At 40.4% G+C, this 25,878-nt stretch overlaps 1 protein-coding gene across 1 annotated transcript in view; it reads left to right on the forward strand.

The window, feature by feature from the left end:
• The window catches only part of ap3b1a (adaptor related protein complex 3 subunit beta 1a), an 81,203-nt gene that overhangs the window by 19,904 nt on the left and 35,421 nt on the right, over window positions 1–25,878 (forward strand). Inside the window, exons 7-14 of the mRNA XM_080847927.1 lie at window positions 6,018–6,200; window positions 21,450–21,602; window positions 21,917–22,014; window positions 22,364–22,418; window positions 22,837–22,908; window positions 23,329–23,391; window positions 24,561–24,693; window positions 25,542–25,651. Coding sequence (XP_080704053.1) covers window positions 6,018–6,200; window positions 21,450–21,602; window positions 21,917–22,014; window positions 22,364–22,418; window positions 22,837–22,908; window positions 23,329–23,391; window positions 24,561–24,693; window positions 25,542–25,651 — 867 coding nt within the window. The remainder of the gene's footprint in view (window positions 1–6,017; window positions 6,201–21,449; window positions 21,603–21,916; window positions 22,015–22,363; window positions 22,419–22,836; window positions 22,909–23,328; window positions 23,392–24,560; window positions 24,694–25,541; window positions 25,652–25,878) is intronic.

Consider the following 25,878-nt stretch of genomic DNA (forward strand, 5'->3'; position numbering starts at 1 on the left):
AGGAGGCTGCTACATCTAGGGCCAATAGTTTTCCGCGTCAAAAAAAAGCAAATTCCGTGTCACGTTTTTGGTAATTCCGTGATTCCACGTCAAAAAAATAAAAACAGCCGTATAATGCCTTTCTGCACGTTAACTGTATGAAAAACTCTGTTGATAGTGATGTTGCCTAGCAACGCTGTTTGCTTGCGTGCAGCACCCACAGTTAAGATACTGTCGAGTTCAGTTTGTCGCTAAGTAGTTGACCATACTGTGCCTTATACATTTCCAATGCTTAAATCATCATTGTTCGACCTGTATGTGAGGCATTATGTGCATACTTAATGAAAGTAAGGGTTTTCATGAAGTTGCTTCTGTAATAGATTGTGTATTAAATACCAAATTTTGGGCTACCTGCTCGTGCTATTAGTAGTGATTAGCATGATGCTAAGCGGAGATTTAGCTATGTTCTGTTCTTATGTTGATACGCTGTAATAAAGATGGGTTCAATCCTGTTAAGATTTCGACTGGATGAGATATGAATGAGATCCATGTTGCCTAGTGTAATGTCCACTATTGTATGTATCTAGTAATATTAGTTGTGTAATTGTTATTGTGTAGCATAACTCATGGTAATGTAATTCAGTGCAGTGCTAATTAGTCCCCATAAATTAGACTGCTTGGTAACTCAGTGAATAATACGTGCCCTTCTTAGATTGTTGTTTGCCAGCCATCAACACAACAGAAGACTTAACATTTTTAGTTTTTAATGCGATTGGGAAGATGAGCAAATTAACGTGACTACCGTTGAAAAGGGGGGCGTGGCCGGAGCAGAGTTCAGCGCAGACGTGACATTTTCTGACCGCTTTTGTTCTTTAATTAATGTTTGTTCATTGTTGCGATCGTTGTTGTGTTTATTTGAAAGAAATTCAGTCTTACAGGGTAAAATACAGGGGGTTTTGGGCGATTTTGATGCACAAAATTATGTTTCCGTTTGAAAAGTTGCAATTCCGTTTTCAGTGGGCCATTCCGTTTCAGATGGTCCATTCCGCGTATTCCGTCCGTTTTCCGTTTTCGCGGAAAACTATTGGCCCTATACATCATTACAGGACTGTTTTGAGAGCACAGTATGGGAGGTATTTTCGCAGGGAGCCAACCTGGAGGAGTACACCTCTAACGTCCTGAATTACATTCAGTTTTGCGCCGAGACAGTACTGAGCACCAAAACCATCAAGGTATTCCCTAACCAGAAACCGTGGTTTGACGGTAATGTCAGGTTGCTGCTCAGGACGAGAGATGCTGCCTTCAAGTCAGGTGACACACTGGCCTACAGCACCGCCCGACGAGATCTAAAAAAGGGCATTAAGGAGGCCAAAGGCAAGTACAGGCAGCGCATTGAGGGTCACTTTGAAAGCAAGGACACCAGGAGCATGTGTAGAGGCATCAAAACCCTAACTGACTACAAACACAAGAACACACTGGTTAGCAAGGACAGGGACCTCCCAGACACCCTAAACCGCTTTTTTGCCCGCTTTGACAAGCAGCACAGTGGGGTAACAGTGGAGCATCAGATGTCAGGGTCAGAGGAGGAGCAGACTCTCACTCTTCAACACCACCAAGTGAGGTCCACCTTGAGTAGAATTGACACCAGCAAGGCCACTGGCCCTGATGGGGTGTCGGGACCTATACTTAGATCATGTGCCATCCAGTTAGCAGGAGTTTTTACAGACATTTTTAACCTCTCCCTGCAACAAGCCGTAGTCCACACCTGCCTCAAGACCACTACCATCCCCAAAAAATCTGCCATTACCTGCCTCAATGACTACCGCCCAGTCGCCCTCACCCCAGAAATCATGAAGTGTTTTGAGCGGATGATACTGGCGCACATCAGACACCACATCCCTGTGGACCTGGACAGCCACCAGTTTGCCTATAAGGCAAACAGATCCACAGAGGACGCTGTCTCCATCGCACTCCACACAGCCCTGTCCCACCTGGAACACCCGAACACATGCTCTTTGTGGACTTCAGCTTTGCGTTTAATACAATAATCCCCCATAAGCTGGTCCTCAAACTCATTAATCTTGGTCTCCCTACCTCACTGTGCTCATGGATCCTGGACTTTCTCTCAAACAGACCACAGAATGTCAGAATAGGGCATATGACATCCTCAACTGTAACCTTGAACACAGGTGCGCCCCAGGGGTGTGTACTCAGCCCAGCCCTCTACACGCTCTTCACCCATGACTGCGTGCCTATACACTCATCCAACACCATAATCAAGTTCGCCGATGACACCACTGTGGTGGGGCTCATTAGTAACAACAACGAGTGCCATTATAGGCAGGAGATCGAACACATGGCAGAGTGGTGTGTAGGGTTGGGTACCGAGAACCGGTACCAATACGGCACCGGTTCCATACAACCGATACCTACCCGGACCGAAATGCAACGCAGATTTCGGTGCTTCCTTTCGGTGCCTGAGCAGATTTTTTATTTAAATTTTTATAATTTAACAAAACTAGCGATAGCTAACGAGATGTAACGTTAGTGGCGTAGATCTTTCTGAGTACGATCTGTATACTTTTTTGTGTTGCTAACAGATTTCGTGGGGCACATATAAAACTGCTCCATCTCCCAATGTAGACTCTCGCCTGTGTCGCTCAGGCTGCATTCCGTATGGGACTAGTGGAAACGAGATTTGTGTTGAGTAGTTGCCATGGTAATGGGTTGACTTACGTGTGGTTTCGGTTTCAAGATAAGTGTGGTTGTTCTAAGCAGAAGTTGGATACGCTTTATTAAACGGAGAGCTACCGTCTCATCCAAAGATATTCCTTCTCAATGTGAGTTCTTAAGAGAGCACTCGGACGCTACAATAACATTGCAACAGTCTGACAGCGAAGAGCAGGCAGCCTTGCACAGAGCAAGCACAAACAGAGCTAGCCATCAATATAACGGAGAAAATGTCGAAAGTTAAACGATCAAAAGTGTGGCTGTATTTCGCACAAAAAGATTCAAACAATGCGACGTGCAGCATATGCAACAACAAAATTGCGTGTAAATGGGGGAGAGAACTCAAGAGGCTCTGAACCTAAACTCTTAAAGGGGCAGTACACATTCACGAAACCAGTGGGTTTAAATAAATGCAAACTAATTAATATTTGTTTTACTCTGAAGGCAAACATGCTCATATTTCTGCAAAAGTATTACTGAAGTGTGAAGTGTGTGTGTACAGAGTGTGTTATGTATTTATTTATATTTATTTAAGTATACTGTAAACAGTTGTTATAAGTTAATATATTGTTCATAGTTGAAGTTAAAAGGTTTGAAGCCAAGTTTTTTGTATTTATTTTTATTTATAGTATACCTTAAACAGTTAATATATTGTTAAATTTGAAGAAAACTATTTGCCTTGGCAATAAATAAGCCTAATGTCTTTAATTAAAAAAAAAAAATCGGTTCTGGCACCGTTTAGGTACCGGTATCGTTTTAAAAGTATCGGTTATGTACCGGTATCGGAAAAAACCCAAACGATACCCATCCCTAGTGGTGTGTGGACAACAATCTGGTCCTAAACACAGAAAAAACAAATGAGCTCATTGTGGACTTTAGGAGGCCCAAGAGGACCACGCAGACCCCACTTACCATCAACGGGGAAGAAGTGGAGAGGGTGGACTCTGTTAAATTCCTAGGGACGTACATCACCAAGGACCTAACATGGGCAACTAACGTCTCCAATCTGGTAAAGAGGGCCCAGAAGAGGCTCTTCTTTCTGAGGAAGCTGAAACGGGCTGGCTTATCCACACACCTGCTCATAAACTTTTATAGGAGCACAATTGAGAGCATCCTCTGCCAGGTCTGCAGTGTCTGGTATTCAGGCTGCACAGTGGAGAGCAGGAGGGACCTGGCCAGGGTGATTAGGTCAGCAAAAAAGATCATAGGAGCTGAGCTCCCAGACCTGGAATCTGTGTGTAATGACCGCCTGAAGAGGAAGGCAAGGTCAATAAGTACGGACAAAACACACCCTGGACACACCTTGTTTGTTTCCCTACCATCAGAGAAAAGGTACCGCACACTGAGGGCCCGCACCACAAGACTGAGGAACAGTTTTTTCCCAAGAGCTGTAGCCTCCATCACCCCCTCAACCCCCGCCCCTACCTGACCCCCTAACAAAGCACTAAAGACTTGATGGGCACAATATGTGCATTGTGATGTGTGTGGGTGTGTGAGTGAGCTAGTGAGTGAATGTGTTTCTGTGCATGTGTGTGTGTAATGATATCTTTGCACTTCACAACTGCCTTCCATTTTTAAGTATTTATATATATATATATATATATATATATATATATATTTTTTTTTTTTCTAATAATTTCTGTAATTTGGTCTTTGTCCTTGAATTGTCATATTTGTCATGCTCTTATTGTGTCTTTGTGTGTTGATGTCAATTTTATATATCTAAACAAACTGCTGCTGGAGAGCGCCAAACTGTTTTTCGTTGTGTACTACAATGACAATTAAACTCCTTGAATCCTTGAATCCTTGAATTATATATACAGCCGCGGAAAAAATTAAGAGACCACTTCAAAATAATCAGTTTCTCTGGTTTTACTATTTATTGGGGTGAGTTAAAGTAAAATGAACATTTTAGTTTTATTCTATAAACTACTGACAACATTTCTACCAAATTTCAAATACATTTTTTGTCATTTAGGGCATTTATTTGCAGAAAAATGACAATTGGTCAAAATAGCAAAAAAGATGCATATTCATCTTCATTTTTGAACTGCACAATACCAATGCTTTAACTTAGGAAGAGTTCAGAAATCAATATTTGGTGGAATAACCTTGATTTAAAATCACACCTGTCATATGTTTTGGCATGCTCTCCACCAGTCTTTCACATTGCCGTTGGGTTACTTTATGCTACTCCTGACGCAAAAATTCAAGCAGCTCGGCTTCTTTTCAAGGCTTGTGACCATCCATCTTCCTCTTGATCACATTTCAGAGGTTTTTAATGGGATTCAGGTCTGGGGAATTGGGCTGGCCATGTCAGGGTCCTGATCTGGTGGTCTTTCATCCTCACCTTTACTGGCCTGGTATTATTGTGTTGTTTAAAAATGAATATGAGCTTGTTTTCTTTGCATTATTCGAGATCTGGAAACACTGCATCTTTTTTGTTATTTTGACCAATTGTCATTTTTCTGCAAATAAATGCTCTAAATTACAATAGTTTTATTTGAAATTTGGGTCATATTCAGCATCCCCCCCCCTGTCAAACACGGCAAGTCGAGTTGATGCCAAAGACCTTGATTTTGGTATCATCTGACCACATTCTGTCTCCCAATCCTCCTTAGAATCATTCGAATGTGCAATGGCAAACTTCAGATGGCCCTGTACATGCGCTTCCTTGAGCAGGGGGACCTTGCGAGTGCTGCAGTACTTCAAAAAATTACGGCATGGTGTGTTGCCAATGGTTTTCTTGGTGACTGTGGTCCCATCTGCCTTGAGATCATTCACAAGCTCCCCCTGTGTAGTTCTGGGGTTATTCTTCACCTTTCGAATGATCACTGCCACCGCATGAGGGGATATCTTGCATGGAGCCCCAGACCTAGAGCGATTAACATTTGTTTGGTGTTGCTTCCATTTACAAATAATCGCACCAATAGTTGTCTGCTTCTCACCAAGCTGCTTGCCAATGGTTTTGTAGCCCATTCCAGCCTTGTGCAGGTCTAGCATTCTTGCTGTTTGTTTGGGGGTTCAAATACTTATTTTTTGCATAAAATGCAAATAAAGTCATAAATGTTATAAAATGCAGTTTTCTGAATTTTTTGGTTGATATTCTGTTTCTCACTGTTAAAATACACCTACCAATACAATTCTAGATCACACATTTTTTTGCAAGTGGCCAAACTTGCGAAATCGGTAGGGGTTCAAATACTTATTTTCCCCACTGTACAAATAATGTTCATTTTTATTATTATTATGATTATTATTATTATTATTAATTCCCCAGTCTTACTGTTCTATTTCAATCTGTGCAGCTGGTGGCAGGCAGTGTGGTGATGGCGTTTGAGGAGGTTTGTCCCGACCGCATTGACCTCATTCACAAGAACTTCCGCAAGTTGTGCAACCTGCTGGTGGACGTGGAGGAGTGGGGCCAGGTGGTCATCATCAGCATGCTGACACGCTACGCGCGCACACAGTTCACCAGCCCATGGAGAGAGGTAAGATGCCAGAGCACAGTTAAAGTTGGTAGTATGTCTCAATGTGGTGATTTGTGCTTTAAACACATTAAACAGTCAAAGTCACACATGAGTAGGGTTGGGTACCGAGAACCGGGACCAATACGGCACCGGTTCCATACAACCCGTACCTACCCAGACCGAAATGCAACGCAGATTTCGGTGCTTCCTTTCGGTGCCTGAGCAGATTATTATTTTTTTTTATTATATTGTAGAGAATTAAACTAGACTTAGCCTATTGCGTAGTCTTTCTAGTCGAAAAGCAGAAGTCAGGAGTCAAAGTTGAGGAGAACTGGAGCTGGTGTGTTTATTGCCACGCACACGAGACAGAAGACGAACAGGAGACAGGACTCCGGAATCCAACATCTAACTAGACAGAGACTGCAAACTGTTTTTATACCCATCAGAAATCCCAGAATAGTATGTAATTGTACCTCCATATATGAATTGTCTCTAACACTAGCCAAATAGGGAACCAACCCCTTTTAGCCAGAGTCTGAATGTCTGACTAGGTACAGCTGCCATTCTGCTGAGCCTAACTAGTTTTTGGTACTGTAAGCATAACCCCACCTGTCTAAAGACAGTATACCCTGAAATAGGGAAACTCTGCTTACCGCTTAAGGTAAACTGAAAGCGCACATAAGTGTTGCACTATTCATAAGTGACTAGGCTATTTCAGTTTAACACAAAACACTAATTCAGGACTACATTCGCCCCTTTGTGAATTAATTCACACCTTATCCAAACACATGTTATAACCTAAACATTTATCACTATACTACACAGCAAACAAGCACAGTTTTACTTATACAGTAAAGCCTACAACTAACCTTATGCTAAACATCACATTACTCTAAACACCCAATGCAGCTATGTCACCAACTTCCAGTAGTTTACATCACAGAACAATAATGCCTCCCTAGGGTAGGCCTAGGAGAGTTTCACAACCCACAGACCATGGAACATTCCCATATGGCCTGTCATATGAAAAATAAAAAATACACAATTATGGAAATATAGCTTTATCTAAAAAGCTACAAGCACATTTGTCTATTTTTACTAAGGCACTCTCTGTTTATATAAACTGATACGCAAACAATTTTAATATAGAAGTTAAGTCAATATGGATATCCAATTTCTTTTTACCCATTACACTTTAACATTACGCTTACATTCATCTCTAGGAAGTATAGTTCCTTGAGAGGCCTTTCTGTATATGAGGGAAAATTCTCTAAAGAATAATAATACGCCCCTTTGTTCACATCATACATTATTACATTTTCCCTGAGTTATCACATTATATTCCTTAGTAAATTAACTATTGCATCAGACTTTGATACATAACACATGAATGCTGGTGTTGTGATTCTTCAACTTCCTTTGAGTTTGCCGTAGAATCAGAGGTTGCGATAGTGGTAAACCACCTATCGCTCTGCCTGGCGAGGGCAGACTAGCACTTGATTTTGGCCTGCTACTTTGTTTGTTTCTTTTTTCCCAGGACTAATGTGGTCTAGTCACCTAGTTCCCAGACGTCTCCGTTGGGGTCAGGACTGCCTCCCTGACCCATAATGTCTTAGTTGCTCATAACCTGTAACATTTCAAGCGCTTCATCGTTACCATAAGACATTGTTAACCCCACTCGGCTTTCACTTTTATCAACACTGTCATCTGGGTAAATTGAGAAGCTATTGCTCTGACTGCAAGTGACCTGCAACAAGGAATAACACAACATACAATTAGACTGAACACCAATACGATTAGTGCAATGATACCAAGTACTGAAGCAAACCGGGTCCCCCATCCCCCTAAGATGCTCTTGAACCAGTCTGATAATACAGAACCCATCTCAGGGGGGCCTGCATTCTGCTTCAGCTCTGTCCGTAAATTAAAAAGTTTATTTATTGCTATTGTGAAATTCCCACCAGGTGCTGTGTCCACGTTAATAACTTTTGTTCGTTGCATTATGGCTACTCTAGCACATTTCCCTGTCCAATCATGAGGTAGAGTGTTTCTTAAGCCAAATTCTTTTCCACACGCCCACCATATATCAGCTAATGGAGCATCCTGCGGAGAATGGGGGAAATGATATGCATACATAAATGTTCTTTGACCGTCTAGGAATCTATCCATATCAGTACAGTTAGTCATGCCTGGGTTACATCTGATAAGAACAAGTCCTCGCAACTCCCATGCTTGCCTGTATAACATGGATTTCTTATTTGAAGTGTTAAAAGGACCACTGGTAACCAGTGTCCAAGTTCTATTACAATTTCCTTCAAAAATACCCACATCTTCCCCACCATGCACTTTATCAGTCATGTCAAAACATTCGTAATTGAAATAATCTTCTACAGTGTACTCACGGATTTCCGCTAAATCAGTTTCTGGTCAATTGTGTACATCTAATTTACAATGGTCTCGTAATGTATATGCAACAACCTTTTCAACATGAAATGTCCTATTTCTATGTGAATGACTTCCCATGTATATCATACAACAGTTCTTTCCTGCAATGACAAGAAACATTCATTCACTGCAGCATTTCCATGACCTTCACAGCCTCTCGTCCAGGTCGAGCTGCTGCAACAGAATGCTTCCCATTCTAACCCTAATACAATAAATTGTAGTAGTCCCATCACCTTGTGGTCCTGAAATTCCACAAAAAGTTAGTACAATGTTAGACACTAGAACCTTGACATCACCATAGGCTGGAAGCTCTTTTTGTTCAAAATCTTCCCCTATACCCAGTCTCCTGACTGGATCAGTCCATATGCGTCCACCTGTGTGTATATAATCTCCAAAAATTAGAAATGACAGGTACACATAATTTCTACATACCCTCTAGACATGCTCTAAAAGTGTAATATGATTGATGATTTGCAGTACTTGTATTCCATGCTTCCCATACATTCTTATTGTTATACTAAAAGCATTGCTGTAATGCTAAAAACAAAATAATATCACCTATTTAAAAAGTATACTTACCCTCTTTTAATTTTGGTCCTGTCCTTAGACATTCCTCAATCAATCATATAAATCACTCCATATCTCCAATACCTTTTCATATCTATGTAGTACATAACTACCTATATGATTACACCTTTTATTGTAAAGTATTATGCAAAAGTTTTATCCGCACTCCTTTTCTTTGATTAAAGATGCTACAAACATAGCATTATACAAATTGTAATCCCAAACCTCCCATAATTAGGGTGACCATAACCCCAAATTCAAAATTATTCTCATATACCCCCCCTTACGCACTTAAAATCAAAGTGCGTACAAAACAACAGGGCTAATAACATGTATGAAGTTACCATGTGGCCATCATAGTACATTCATATTTTATCATGCCCGCAGTTAATCCCCTTTTTTATCCAATGGTCTTATCCACTAAACTAGTTTCATCACATATTTCTCAGTATGTTCTCTAGTACTAAGTTTACTGCAAAGTAATTATTGAATCCTATGTGGCAAACAACCAAAGCCCACATGGCTTATCAAATATATAATGGCTAACCCCCCTTAGTAACATAACAATAGCCAAAAGGCTTACATTGATGTTCACAATCTGCATACTACATCAACCCTACTCAATACCAAGATATATCACTAGTAAACTAATACTTCACAGGCATGGCATTCCTTCCTCATGCCCCTCACCCACTGAAAGTACAATTACCCGTGGCATACCTTCCCTCGATGTAGTTTCTGTTCCTCAACAAAAACCCCTTAGTGTAGATATTACAGCCAAGCCTGTAAGAGACACTTAAAACCACATATATTCAAATATACCTTTATGTGTTAACATAAAACCAACACAATTCCTCACTCACATCTTCACTGTTTGGAAGATTCTCATTTTTCTCTCACGGACTCAGACACGCCCCTTCCTATATACTGCTGCATGTACTTATTCAGTGTGCGATATCTGAACGATAAACCACACAGACCTATCTTCCTCACACAAACACACAAGCATACCCACAAATCTTTGAATTACACACATCCATACAGTCCCATCATATTACCGAAACTCCCCATATACACCCTAAACTGTGATTCCTTATTGGAATATGTGTTCTCACCTGACAACCCCTTAATCTCAAGCCAACCATTCCAAAACTCCTTCAAACCTCCTTTTCATTCACTTAAGCCATATAACTCCATACCCATAATGGCCTAGTTCTAAGTTTCACTGACGCCTGCACATTGTATAAATAAGAATACTGATAAGAGAAACTTTCAATACTCTACTCGTCTTTTCTTCATGTCTCTATTTTCTCTGTATTTCTCTCCTGTTTACCATGTCTAATTTTCAAATTCTAAATGCATATCTAGTTGAATCTATCTTAAGTGTTTGTGTTGAGCATCATCTCATCTTTTAAACCCCTTATTAACCCTATCTTTATATGACATATAATGGCTATACTCACTATCAATAAGGATCATTTACTCTAAACCTGTGTATTTGGAGGTGTAACAAAAGTCTGAAGGACCATAGTGTTACCTGCAGTATAGTTCTCTATCAGCTTGGTTTGATTACATTTGCGGCATAAGAAGTGCTTGGAGAACCATGGTGAGGCATGGTGTCTAATTAGTCAAAGAAAGTCCAGCCAGGTACACTCAATTTGAATTCTCATATGGCAAAACACATAGTTCTCTAACAAATGAATAGGAGTATGATTTTAAATTAATATGGGCATCCTTACTTCCTTCCCACTCATATTAATTGATACTGGAATTGTAGAATTCTCTAGGCCTTTTATTACTACACACCTCAGTACAGGGAAACTAGACCCCCTGGTTCCACCAATTCATGGCTGAGCACATCCTTGTCTCACCATATATGTCCACATGTCCTTGCTGTGTAGGTGGTCATGTCGGAGGCCTATTCACCTGCCACCTCCCTTCACCCCCTCTCCCTCTTTCCTCTGAGGGCTGCTGCCACTGTCAAGATGGCTGTGTCCAGTTGGATTGTTCATAAGCTGGTCGTGAGGTGTCATGAATCTCTTTGGGAGGGGATTGCTGTGAGACGTCGAAACAGGCATGAGTTGCAGTCTCAGCCAAGGTGCAAGGGCCTGAGCTATCTTTGTCCTTCTCACATAGTCCAGTTAGTTTTGAATTCAGATCTTGGGCATAGATCCAAGCAAGATGTTTTCTTTCCATCTCTCTTTCCAGACGAGTTATATTGGATCATTTTCTTGCACACATGGGTAGTAGAGGTCAGCCCAGCCACAACCTGATGTCCCCAAAGTCAATAGTTCATATGTGTCGGCCTTTCTTTTTTCTTTTCTATCTACACTCCCCTCAGAATGTATTTCTACTCAGCCACAACCTGATGTCCCCAAAGTCAATAGTTCATATGTGTCGGCCTTTCTTTTTTCTTTTCTATCTACACTCCCCTCAGAATGTATTTCTACTCAGCTCTGTTATAAAGCATTTTCCTGCTATTTCTGATTCTTAATTATTGCCTTCTCTGTTTTCTCTATTCTTGAATTATCTCAACACTTTCCCCTAATGGACTGTGTGCTGTCTCTTTTACTCCTGTTTAAACCTTAATGGGAGCACTAGTGTTAACAAATCTGGTTGTGGAAATTTGTCCTCTTCCACCTCACTACTAAAGTTACCTAGAAGTTATATTTACAGATCCCCATCAATTACTGTTTACTTTAAGTTATAATGCTTTTTATCTTGTTCCCTTTTCTGGACTGTCTCCAACACTCAGACATCCCCACACCTCACCCCACATTCTCCACATGCCTCTTAATTGCCTTATCATTTTATCAAATAACTTTTTTCCTTATCCTATTTTCCTTGGCCTTAAAGCATTAAAAATCAATGTCTCTTCTTTCACAATTTTCGTAATCAAGTGCTCCATGTCTGCCTTTGAGCAATCCTGTTTTATTGTTTCCATCACAAATCCATTAATGAGAACAATTATTTCATCTATCTTACCTCAAAACTTCTCATAGTATTTGTTAATGACCCCGTTTTCTTTGATCTTTCCAGTTGATCAACGGCCCACTGAAACTCTACGTTGTTCTCTGGTGATCTATGTTGGCGGGTGGTTGGGCGTTCAAAGTATTTAACACAGGAGATGAAAAGGAGGTTTCGTAATGGTGGCAAGATTTATTGTATTCCGCACAGCATCTATGCCCTTCATCTAACACACACACTCACTGATTCATTCAACACATCTCTGACATCAGAGCTCCTCAAAATGTATGGGTCACCCCGAGGTACAAACACATCAGCGCAAACAAAATAGCCTACAAACACGGCTGCCAGCCTGGCTAAAGGCGTAGCACATAAACTACCTTACAGATACGTGACGGGACAACCAGATTCTGTCCATTTCTCAAAATGTATCTCTAGTCTCATCTGGTGGTGTGCTGATCTTTATCTCAATTTTGTCAGATCTTTCTTTGCTATATGACTATAATCTTCTCCCGCTATTATTGTGTCATCAGCCAGAGACCAAAATGCAGCGCTAACATAGTTTCTCACTTGCTTCCGACAAATACAATTTACTAGCCTCCTCCAGAGGGGTAACTTGCTCCGTATCTACCAAAGCCATTCTCTGAGTTCAAATTTTTACAACAGACCTATGTGTTATATTCCTCTTGATCTCTGACTTGAGTAATATTAATTACAATGTTTTCTTTAACATATAATCCTCTCAGGACACAATTTAGTACTCCTTCCCGACTTCAAATTCTTACAATCACCAATCTTTTTGTCAATTAAAAATAATCACAATAACCTACAATGTACTGTATTATCATACAGGTCTTCCAAATTAAACCCTCAATTTAATTTCCTAATGTATTCTTTTATCTTATGTTTCTTTCCAATCCCTTAAAAGCAACTCTAACAATTCTATTTCAAACTATGTAACGACAATAATCTCAAATTCTCTCCAATTCACTATAGGTCTACTCACAATACAGTCTCTTATCTGCTTTCTCCACCAGTCACGAAATTACCTTTAAAGGAATATTCAATGACAATTTCTCATTTCAATGACAATTTCTCATTTATGATTCATTGACAATTCATAACTGAACAACTGCGTGTGGTGTTTATATGTCTGTTGCTTTAAGGAAACGTGTCAATATTATCTCCCAGCACCTTTGTGTTTTGTACTTTATGTGTTAAATGTATTTACCTTATTTTCAGTTTAAATGCTTAATACTTCAACTCACAATATTTCACAGAATCGTCATTCTTTGAAACTACACATAACATAAATACCACACTCTTCACCGAAGAGAGCATTACTCATAGCGCTACACTTTATATAATCTGCATATATTTCCAATGGCTACATTCACTCGTCTCATGCCCACACACATGTATACGTTGCAAGGAGGTTCTCTCCACTTTGCACACTTTCTCACTTGCAGAGAAGTCCTTTACCTTTACTCTGAACACCCAAGCCTTATCACTGTTGAGATCTTCTCAATAAACACACGGTATGAAATCATCTCATCCGTAACCTTTAAAAAATGCGAGATCCTCTCACCGCCACCCGGTATGAAATCTTCTCATCCGTAACCTTTAAAAAATGTGAAATCCTCTCACCGCCACCCGGTATGAAATCATCTCATCCGTAACCTCCACTTTACACACAACAACAAACATACGTTTACACCAACATATAATCATACCAACGTTTTTACTACCGTATATGCCTGTAGCGTTATACTCCTACTGCGCATGCGTAACTCTATTGAGCATGCTGGTAAGTGGAGTCCTAAACACTATCAGCGCATAACACCATACCTTTTTAACGAAAGCACGGTGAACTCCTCTCATCCGTAAACTTTCACTTTAGACACGATATACACAATACGTACACACCAAGACATTAGTATACAAACATACACTTCTACAAACTTCACCAAGACATTAGTATACAAACATACACTTCTACAAACTTCACCAAGACATTAGTATACAAACATACACTTCTACAAACTTAAAACATATTACTACCAGGCCATTCCAATGTTCCTCAACCTTAAGTCTCCTTAATTTAGAATTCTTGACTGAGGACTTTTACCTCGGAAAGACATGTCCTTCAACCTGGCTCTCGTTATCCGCAATAATTTTAGCAAAATAAATGCATTCTTACCCAATTTTAACATGTTTTTCTAGCGGCTTAACCAAGAGCTAGGCGATGAACAGCCCTCCTGAGGCTTTCTCAAAGTCCTTTCAGTTCCTTCGTGGATTCGCCAAATATATTGTAGAGAATTAAACTAGACTTAGCCTATTGCGTAGTCTTTCTAGTCGAAAATCAGAAGTCAGGAGTCAAAGTTGAGGAGAACTGGAGCTGGTGTGTTTATTGCCACGCACACGAGACAGAAGACGAACAGGAGACAGGACTCCGGAATCCAACATCTAACTAGATAGAGACTGCAAACTGTTTTTATACCCATCAGAAATCCCAGAATAGTATGTAATTGTACCTCCATATATGAATTGTCTCTAACACTAGCCAAATAGGGAACCAACCCCTTTTAGCCAGAGTCTGAATGTCTGACTAGGTACAGCTGCCATTCTGCTGAGCCTAACTAGTTTTTGGTACTGTAAGCATAACCCCACCTGTCTAAAGACAGTATACCCTGAAATAGGGAAACTCTGCTTACCGCTTAAGGTAAACTGAAAGCGCACATGAGTGTTGCACTATTCATAAGTGACTAGGCTATTTCAGTTTAACACAAAACACTAATTCAGGACTACAATTAAAAGATTAATAATTTTACAAAACTAGCGATAGCTAACAAGAAGTAACGTTAGTGGCGTAGATCTTTCTGAGTACGATCTGTATACTTTTTTGTGTTGCTAACAGATTTCGTGGGGCACATATAAAACTGCTCCATCTCCCAATGTAGACTCTCGCCTGCGTTGCTCACGCTCATTGGTAATAATGTAGCATTCCATATGGGACTAGTGGAAACAGGATTTGTGTTGAGGAGTTGCCATGGTAATGGGTTGACTTGTGTGTGGTTTCGGTTTCAAGATAAGTGTGGTTGTTCTAAGCAGAAGTTGGATACGCTTTATTAAACGGAGAGCTACCGTCTCATCCAAAGATATTCCTTCTCAATGTGAGTTCTTAAGAGAGCACTAACTCGGACGCTAAAATAACATTGCAACAGTCTAATGACAGCGAAGAGCAGGCAGCTTTGCACAGAGCAAGCCATCAGTATAACGGAGAAAATGCCGAAAGGTAAGCGATCAAAAGTGTGGCTGTATTTCGCACAAAAAGATTCAAACAATGCGACGTGCAGCATATGCAACAACAAAATTGCGTGTAAATGGGGGAGAGAACTCAAGAGGCCCTGAACCTAAACTCTTAAAGGGGCAGTACACATTCACGAAACCAGTGGGTTTAAATAAATGCAAACAAAATAATATTTGTTTTACTCTGAAGGCAAACATGCTCATATTTCTGCAAAAGAATTACTGAAGTGTGAAGTGTGTGTACAGAGTGTGTTATGTATTTATTTATATTTATTAAAGTATACTGTAAACAGTTGTTATAAGTTAATATATTGTTCATAGTTTGAAGTTAAAAGGTTTGAAGCCAAGTGTTTTGTATTTATTTTTATTTATAAAACAATTGGGTTCTAGCGCGTAATTTAGCTGTTTCTGATTGGACGAGAGACGTTCCATGCTATAGGTTATTCGTCAACATACCTACAGTTACCGGACTTTTCACAGCTAAAAATAAATCACTCCGCGATGAAACTTTCGCATTGATGATGACCGTTAATTCAAAGTTTTTAAAATTCCAAACCAAGACGTTGACAATGGAACTATTTTTTGTTGCGGAGAAACAATGGCGAAATAAACCATTTTTAATCAATAACTTCGTGTTGAAATGTTAATTTGTTGACAGTAGAATTGTTTTATAAAAGCAATATAGCACTCGTGGGAGTGGGGTAGGTAAGGGATAATCCCACGGGTGTTGTTGCCTACACCACTCGGCCTTCGGCCTCGATGGCTACGGCCGAACACCACCTGTGGGATTATCCCTTACCTACCCCACTCCCACTCCTGCTATATTGCTTAATTATATTATACCTTAAACAGTTAATATATTGTTAAATTTGAAGAAAACTTTTTGCCTTGGCAATAAATAAGCCTTTAATGTCTTTAATTAAAAAAAAGAAAAGTATCGGTTCTGGCACCGTTTAAGCACCGGTATCGTTTTAAAAGTATCGGTTATGTACCGGTATCGGAAAAAACCCAAACGATACCCATCCCTACACATGAGTACTATGCATGTCATGTTTGTATTTTGTTATTTCTGTAAATAAATTAATCCCGCACACAACTACTATGTGTGCACAATTATTAGGCAAGTGAGTATTTTGACCATATCATAATTTTTATGCAAATTTTCCAACTCCAAGCTGTATAAACTTGAATGCTTATTGGATGTAAGCATATCAGGTGTTATGTATCTGTGAAATGAGGGAGGGTGTGGCCTAAGGAGATCAACACCCTATATCAAGGTGTGCATAATTATTAGGCAGTTTCTTTTCCTAAGGCAAAATGGGCCAAAAAAGAGATTTAACTGACTCTGAAAAGACAAACATTGTATAAAGTCTTTCAGAGGGATGCAGCACTCTTGAAATTATTAAGATATTGGCGCGTGAACACAGAACCGTCAAAGGTTTTGTTGCAAATAGTCCACAGGGTCACAAGAAACGTGTTGAGAAAAAAAGACGCAAATTAACTGCCAAAGATTTGAGAAGAATCAAATGTAAAGCTACCAGGAACCCATTATCATCCAGTGCTGTCATATTCCAGACTTGCAACCTACCTGGAGTGCCCAGAAGTACAAGATGTTCAGTGCTCAGAGACATGGCCAAGGTAAGGGAGGCTTAAACCCGACCACCACTGAACAAGACACATAAGTTAAGACGTCAAGACTGGGCCAAGAACTATCTGAAGACAGATTTTTCAAAGGTGATATGGACTGATGAGATGAGAGTGTCTCTTGACGGACCAGATGGCTGGGCCCGTGGCTGGATCAGTAACGGGCAGAGTTCCACTTCGACTCAGATGCCAGCAAGTTGGAGGTGGGGTACTGGTATGGGCTGGTATTATTAAAGATGAGCTAATTGGACCGTTTTGGGTTGAAATTAGTGAAATGGACTCAAAATCAACTCTCAAACCTACTGCAAGTTTTAAGAAGACACTTTCCTCAAGCAGTGGTACAGGAAAAAGTCTGCATCTTTCAAAAAGACCATGATTTTTATGCAGGACAATGCTCCAGCTCATGCATCGAAGTACTCCACTGCTTGGCTAGCCAGTAAAGGCCTTAAAGATGAAAGAATAATACATGGCCCCCTTCCTCACCTGACCCAAACCCTATTGAGAACTTGTGGAGCCTTCTTAAACAGGAGATTTACAGTGCAGGAAAACAGTACACCACTCTGAACAGTGTCTGGGAGGCTGTGGTTGCTGCTGCACAGACAAGTGAGATGGGAAATTTGTCGTTTTTCATTTAGTTGCATAATAATTATGCACACTCATAGTTGCCCAATAATTGTGCAGACATCGATATTCTCCTAAGAAAACCAAAACCTCACTTTTACTTTCTTAAATATTCAGGTTTGAGGTTATTGACATTTTGTATTGACCGAGAGCACTGTAGTTGTTCAATAATAAAATGAATCCTCAAAAATACAACTTGCCTAATAATTGTGCACACAGTGTATATGACAAAAATCACATACTGACCCCTAGTGACGCACTGTGAAGGTCATGCGATGTGCTTCTCTAAGGCCCTGGGTATGCTTTCAGCCAGGATACTACCAAGATAGCAGAGATACAATGGGATGGATCTAGACCAGGAGTGGGTCAGATGCCCCAAAGAGAACCATTCCTTTGTATCTATCGATATCATATATATATATATATATATGTCCATTGAATGGTGTGTGTAAAACGGGTGAAAAGGACTGTATAGTTTGAGATTCAGGTATGGTGGTGACACCCTGGTGTGCCTGCAAGCACATCTCTGGAGTTGGAATGCAGTTTTAAGGGTTTACGTCGCTATTGTAGGCAGCACAGCAATACACAGGACTTGTGGTCTATTAAAAGGGTATAAATTACAAATTATACATTAGTATGCATAAACAAGAGCAATCCGAGATTTCTGACCTCCAGCAAGGAGGTACACAAATCCGGATCCAGAATCCGGATCCAGATCCGGATCATCCTGAAATTTGAATGGGGATGTCCAAGGACCAAGATCCACTAAATTTCAGAAAGATCCGCCCAGTAGTTTCTGAGAAATCTTGTCCACAGACAGACGGACAAATAAATAAATAAATTAACGGACCCGATCGCATAACCTCCTTGCTGGAGGTAATAACATGAATGTAAAGCAGGGGTGCCCAAATTCTTTCTTGGCGGGCCAAATATTAATCGGAGTGGAGGGCCGCGGGCCAAAACCAGAGTTTCATGTTAGGTCATGCCCCATTATATTGGTGTGTACCCAATTAACCTTACCATTAATATACATAACTGCAAACTCAGAAGGGCTAAGAAAAGGTAACAAACCAACGTGAAAGCTGTGCCGTGGAAACAAGCGCCTTGACTGCACTTGACTCCACAAGCTACCTCCACAAACATTTGTTAAGCCCACGAACACGAACAGGTGAAACTTGTAGCGAGAGAACGTCATGCCTCGACGTCAACTGAAGGACAGACTGCCCCAACTCAGATAGAGAGAGAGAGCTTGCACATTGACTACTGGTTGTTTTCATATTTCATATCAACATTCTTTACACACACATTAGTACTTACAGTTAGCAGTTGCTAAACTCGTGTTGACATGTGTGAATTTGAACTCGTTCATACGAAGTTGCACAGGCACCCTGAGGGTTTTACCTTTTTCCATTATACATGTATTAGTTAAGTTGAGAAGACTATAACATCAGCTAGATATCTAGCTATCATTTCATGCAAACGGAGCTCTTCCATTTAAATCGTTTAAGGTTAAGGTAAAAGTTTCCTTAGCTAGCTAGTTAGCTAGCATAGCAACAAGATAACCATAGATATGGATCTGTATTGACAAAAGGTCAATAGCGCCCCCCTTGACCCATCTGAAACAATGTTAAAACTGTGGCCAAGCAGTGAACTGCAACCAGTCTGAGTTAAATATGACGTTGAAACAGAGTCCTTGTTAAAAATGAGTTAAAATGCTGTCTAACGAATGACGTTCTTACTATAATTCTGACCGGAGCGTGGGCCAAAATAAATCCAGCGCGGGCCCCAAATTGGGCAGCCCTGATGTAAAGGCTTAATACATATCTGACACACAACAAAGAAGTAATACCAGTATAATAGTGGTGATTACTATGTTATTATACTGCCATCTACAGGTCATTCACGCCGTAACCTAGAATTATAACTATGATGCCATTAACGTGCATTCTCGTGGTCAGAATAGAATACTCATTCACACTACAAATAATAATACCAGTAAGAGGACAAACATGACGGGGGTCTAACATACTCACTAACATCAGTAACAGTTCACTTAAACTGCGTTTGAATAAGATGAAAGGCTACTGAAATTAGCAAGCTTGCTTATTAGCAACACTGACACTAAAGTGCCTCACGACTACATGACCCTTGCCATTGCAGACAGTAAAGGCCGGATTATACTCAGTTTTAAACGCAACGTGTAAGCACGTAAGATACACAAGAGCCCCTTGCGCAGTTAAATAACCCCCCTTACGTGCTTAAGTGTGTCCCCCAAAATTTCGGACTATCCGACAAAGACCCTCCGGCCCCACGCAGCTCGCAAAGACTGATTGGCCTGCTAACCACAGCCTTTCATGAGTCTCACGTTTCCGGTTTCATAGCATACTACAGTCTTTTTTAGACCCATATTTTGTTTTAATCATGAATAGCCTGCAGACCGTCTCACAAGCCTTTTCTTATGGATTATGAACAAACATAACAGAAGAGGTCCAAAGACATGAACTCCTTTACAAACCCTCTTTAAACACTTATAATGACGCTCGAATGACTGCGAATTTATGGAGAGAATATCCCATTCTCACCCGCGATTGTTTGGAGAGAACGTGTTAATTCACCAAACAAATACTTTCTTATTCATTTTCCACCACTTGTGAGTCATGGTGATATCATTCATTGAGTTCATATTGATGTGAATCAATCAAATGCACCCACGAGTTTGATAGAATGAGCTCGGTCTGCTCATATACAAAAGCTAATATTAACGTAGCGTTAACTTGTGGCCAACACCATTGTATTTACAAGCACTGATAACATACACTCATGATAAGAAGGTACACCTGGCGTTCTCTCGCCGTTTACCTCTCATCTTTGAATAATGTAACTCATAAACACACCGTTTTAAATTGCTGTGGCCGTCATTATAAGATGTGTCAATAAACGAACTTCTGCATCATGTGATCTGTCTTTTTCGCCACTGGTACTGAATTGCCAACCTTTGTATTTTGTGTAACACATGTATTCATATCATCAAGCCTTTCGCCCACTACCCTTTATGCTCCAGTATGTTTTTTTCCTTTGTCCTGCTGCAATAAATACGCTTACTTCACTCAAAATAAATCCTACAGTTCTGGTGTTGATTTGCTTTGCAACACGCACAATCCTTAGGGAACCTTAGGAACCTTAAGGAACCGTAAATCAAAACTTGCCTAAAACAAGTCCCTTATGTAAATTACGTGCTTACGGCTCTGCGTCTAAAACGACCCTAAATTAGGCTTAAGCAGTCACAGCCTGTTTGGGGGAGTCCTATGAGGTTCCCTTGAAAGTAACAATACATTACAACTATATAGCGCTTTTCAAAGTTCTCAACAAGTGAGTGTGAATGGAACGACAACAACTAGTCGCAAAGAGTTGCAAGTCTGTCTAGTAGGGCTGGTTTCTAAACCTATTGGTGACTCCATCTGAATAATCTGAATTGAGTTGTGATCAATTTTGATGCAAAGCAGTGTAAGAAAGCAGCCTCCCTTTGCCAAGCTCTAACAGCTCTGAGTCTTCTCCTATAATGCGTGATTAGGTTGGTGAACACATGGGATCTGAGACCATTCCTACATACAGTATTTCTCCAGATCCTTCAGATTCTTAAGTCAGATTATGGTATTATTATTTGAAAGCCTTTTTGATGTCTATATATGTTCGTTTTTTTTAATGTTTTTTTTTAAGGATGCAAACTTCGAGGAGAACAATGCGTCATTTTATGACTCTAACGAGGAGAGGAAAGAACAGTCCAATTCAGATGCTCCCTATATCATGGACCCAGACCACCGGCTGCTTCTGAGGAGCACCAAACCACTATTGCAAAGCAGGAACACAGCGGTGAGAAACACACACATGAGCACATACCCCCAACCCCCTCACAGACATGCTGACTGGAAGCCATATTAAGTTAGTTAAATGGATTGCAGCTCCATATTTAAGTGACTACCACACAACCAAAAGGACTGCTTTCACCCAGTGCCTGTTGAAATTGAAATACACGAACACAGTCACTTGAAAATAGGGCCAAATATTTTCTATATACACACACGCAGTTGAACAAACAGGTTGACTGCAGAGTAGATCAGGCTTACCTAGTTGATAAAAGGTCTAATCTGTCTTTACCTTTCTTTCCCTCTGCCATGATCTGTTAGGTTGTGATGTCTGTGGCCCAGTTGTACTGGCACCTGGCTCCCAAACATGAAGTGAGCATCGTTACCAAGTCACTGGTGCGGCTGCTCAGGAGCCACCGGTAATATATGCCCCTTGGCCTCCCATACTGTTCAACACACTGGCATTCTCACCCCTTGACCTCCAATACTGTTACACACACTGGCATTCTCACCCCTTGACCTCCCATACTGTTCCACACACTGGCATTCTCACCCCTTGACCACCCATACTGTTCCACACATTGGCATTCACACCCCTTGACCTCCAATACTGTTCCACACACTGGCATGTGTCACTTCAATCTCAGAGGTTCATCTACAATTTTTCAAGAAAGCATCTATTTTTGTCATTTAACACTTTAACACATTTAACACACAAGTGCTAATGACAAAACACGTCTCTAACACGTCTCCCTTCTCTTCAATCAGGGAGGTTCAGTATATTGTGCTGCAGAACATTGCCACTATGTCGATCGAGAAGAAGGTAAAGGCGTAATACTTGTTTACTAATTAGAGGAATGTCAACCTTACTCTGAAGTGATGGATACATTATGTTTCCTGTGTGAATCCTTACTCTGAAGTGGTGCATACATTATGTTTCCTGTGTGTTTGCATCCTTACTCTGAAGTGATGCACACATTATGTTTCCTGCATCCTTACTCTGAAGTAATGGATACATTATATTTCCTGCATCCTTACTCTGAAGTGATGCATGCATTATGTTTCCTGCATCCTAACTCTGAAGTAATGGATACATTATGTTTCCTGCATCCTTACTCTGAAGTGATGCATTATGTTTCCTGTGTCTGTGTGCATCCTTACTCAGAAGTAATGGATACATTATGTTTCCTGTGTGTATCCTTACTTTGAAGTGATGCATACATTATGTTTCCTGTGTCCAGAGCATGTTTGAGCCCTACATGAAGAGTTTCTACGTCCGCTCCACAGACGCCACACATATAAAGATACTCAAGGTACATCCACTCTTTTTGGGTCATTAGTGTTAGAAAATGGCTGCTCTGCTGGCTGTTCCACGTTATTTTTTGAAGTGTTCTTTACCAGACCTACGTGACAAAGCTTGAACAAAGTTTCCGCGTTAAGTGGTTTAGGAGGAATAATAATAATACTAAACAGAAGGAAAAAGAACTACCGGATAAAAGTACAGGGCCACCGGATCAGTATCAATGAAATAGAACAATATTTGATATAGGACGAAGAAGAAGAATCTTTATTTTGTATTTGTGAACATAAGCAAAAAAAGTAAATTTTTATTACAAATGTTTTAACGTTAAGCATATTATTATTTTTATGTAAATCTGGATGCTAAGGTGCCGTTCATGCCTGCATTTCCTCTGGTGTAACCTTGTTTTCATTCTGTTTTCTCCCTTTTTTAGCTGGAGATTCTAACCAACTTGGCCAATGAAGCTAACATCTCAACAATCCTCAGGGAATTCCAGGTATTTCTTTAATAAATAATTTTGTGCATAATGTAGAGAAGGTGTGTGTGTGTGTGTGTCCGGGTAGGTTCTGTGTGTGTATGTGTGTAGGGTCTGCGTGTGTCTCTGTGTGTGTCTGTGTGTGTGTGTGTGTGTGTGTGTGTGTGTTTAGGGTCTGTGTGTGTGTGTGTAGGTGTGTGTGTGTGTGTGTTTAGGGTCTGTGTGTGTGTGTGTGTGTGTGTGTGTGTGTAGGGTCTGTGTGTGTGTGTGTGTGTGTAGGGTCTGTGTGTGTGAGGTGTGTCTGTGTCTGTGTGTTTGAGGTGTGTGTGTGTGTGTGTGTGTTTGTATTGGCACCCATTGTGTTTTGTACCTTTATTTATTATTCATCTTCTCTTGTTTTTCATCTTCTGCCTTTGAAGTCTATGGCTGACCCTAGAACTGTATGGCTGACCCTATAACTGTATGGCACCCCTATAACTGTATGGCTGACCCTAGAACTGTATGGCTGACTCTAGAACTGTTTGGCATCCCTAGAACTCTGTGGCTGACCCTAGAACTGTATGGCTGACCTTAGAACTGTATGGCACCCCTAGAACTGTTTGGCACCCCTAGAACTCTGTGGCTGACCCTAGAACTGTATGGCTGACCTTAGAACTGTATGGCACCCCTAGAACTGTATGGCACCCCTAGAACGGTATGGCTGACCCTAGAACTGTATGGCTGACTAGAACTGTATGGCACCCCTAGAACTGTATGGCTGACCCTAGAACTGTATGGCTGTCCCTAGAACTGTATGGCACCCCTAGAACTGTATGGCTGACCCTAGAACTGTATGGTAAAACGTTTTGAAATTTGGCACCCTGATTGGGGATAGTTCCCCCACTGGCTCTAGGCTATTCCCTAACTGGCTAATAGGCTTTTGGCTTTGTGTTCATATAATCATTGCAATCTTTTGGATTGGCAATCATTTGAGAACAATAGGGCTATTATGCCGCCATCCACTGTTTACATATTCAGAAAATACAGCTCAGCTTCACTAGATCATCAGCAATTAATCAGATAAAGAGAAAAAACAAGCATGTCCCATAAGGACAAACACACCAACAAATCTATGACGGTCTGTTTTCTCCTTTTCTCCTTGCTTATGTCTTTCTCTTCATATGTCTCTGTGTCTTGATATGTGTGTCCAGACGTATGTGAAGAGTCAGGATAAAGTCTTTGCTGCAGCTACTGTCCAGGCCATTGGTCGCTGTGCCACCAACATCGCAGAGGTGACGGACACCTGTCTGAATGGCCTGGTGCTCCTCTTGTCCAATAGAGATGGTAAGGGACCTTCTATGGCTAAATAAGGCTTAACAAACTATGTTCTGTACTGAGACTTTAAAGTGAACTTCAAACTTTGAAACTTTTGCAGTCATTATTTTTGTGCATTTTCAATTTAATTAAATAAAAAGGTTTAATTTTCCATGTAATTTTAAACATAATAAAAGCGCCTATCAAAGAGCTGCGTACAAGCGCATGACACAGCATTAGGATGAACCTGTTAGCTTTTGTTTTTATTATCATTATTATTATTATTATTATTATTATTAAGAAGAAGAAAAGGTAGAAACACAATGGGTGCATTCGCTGCATTCACTTGTTCCAGTGAAACAAGAGTGGCCAATAGAAAGACATCTTCATTGCTCCACAGTGGCCAATAGAAAGGTATCTTCATTCCTCTACAGTGGCCAATAGAAAGACATCTTCTTTGCTTCACAGTGGCCAATAGAAAGACATCTTCATTCCTCCACAGTGGCCAATAGAAAGACATCTTCATTGCTCCAACAGTGGCCAATAGAAAGACATCTTCATTCCTCCACAGTGGCCAATAGAAAGACATCTTCATTGCTCAAGAGTGGCCAATAGAAAGACATCTTCATTGCTCAATAGTGGCCAATAGAAAGTCATCTTCATTGCTCCACAGTGGCCAATAGAAAGACATCTTCATTGCTCCACAGTGGCCAATAGAAATACATCTTCATTCCTCTAGAGTGGCCAATAGAAAGACATCTTCATTGCTCCACAGTGGCCAATAGAAAGACATCTTCATTGCTCAGTTTGCTCATATTTCACTAGGGTGCTAACACTCAAGCATGCTGTAAAACTGAAACCTTTTCATTCTTGTGCAGAGACGGTGGTGGCAGAGAGCGTGGTGGTGATCAAGAAGATTTTACAGACACAACCAACACAACACAGTGACATCATCAAACACATGGCCAAACTTTTTGACAACATCTTGGTAAGATTAAACGCAATCCACCTCAACATCAATCCACCTCAACATCAAACATATAGTAATATCACAAGGATCACAAGTTTGTTGAGTACTTCAATTTACAACTAATCCAATGGACACATGCATATGGAATCAGATCAATGCCATAAATATTTTGTAATCTGTAATATAGATTTTGTATCTGTATTATAGATTTAGTATCTGTGAAACCATCTACACTTTCAAAAACT

The sequence above is a fragment of the Sprattus sprattus genome (genome assembly GCF_963457725.1).
Source record: "Sprattus sprattus genome assembly, chromosome: 11".
NCBI lineage: Eukaryota > Metazoa > Chordata > Actinopteri > Clupeiformes > Clupeidae > Sprattus > Sprattus sprattus.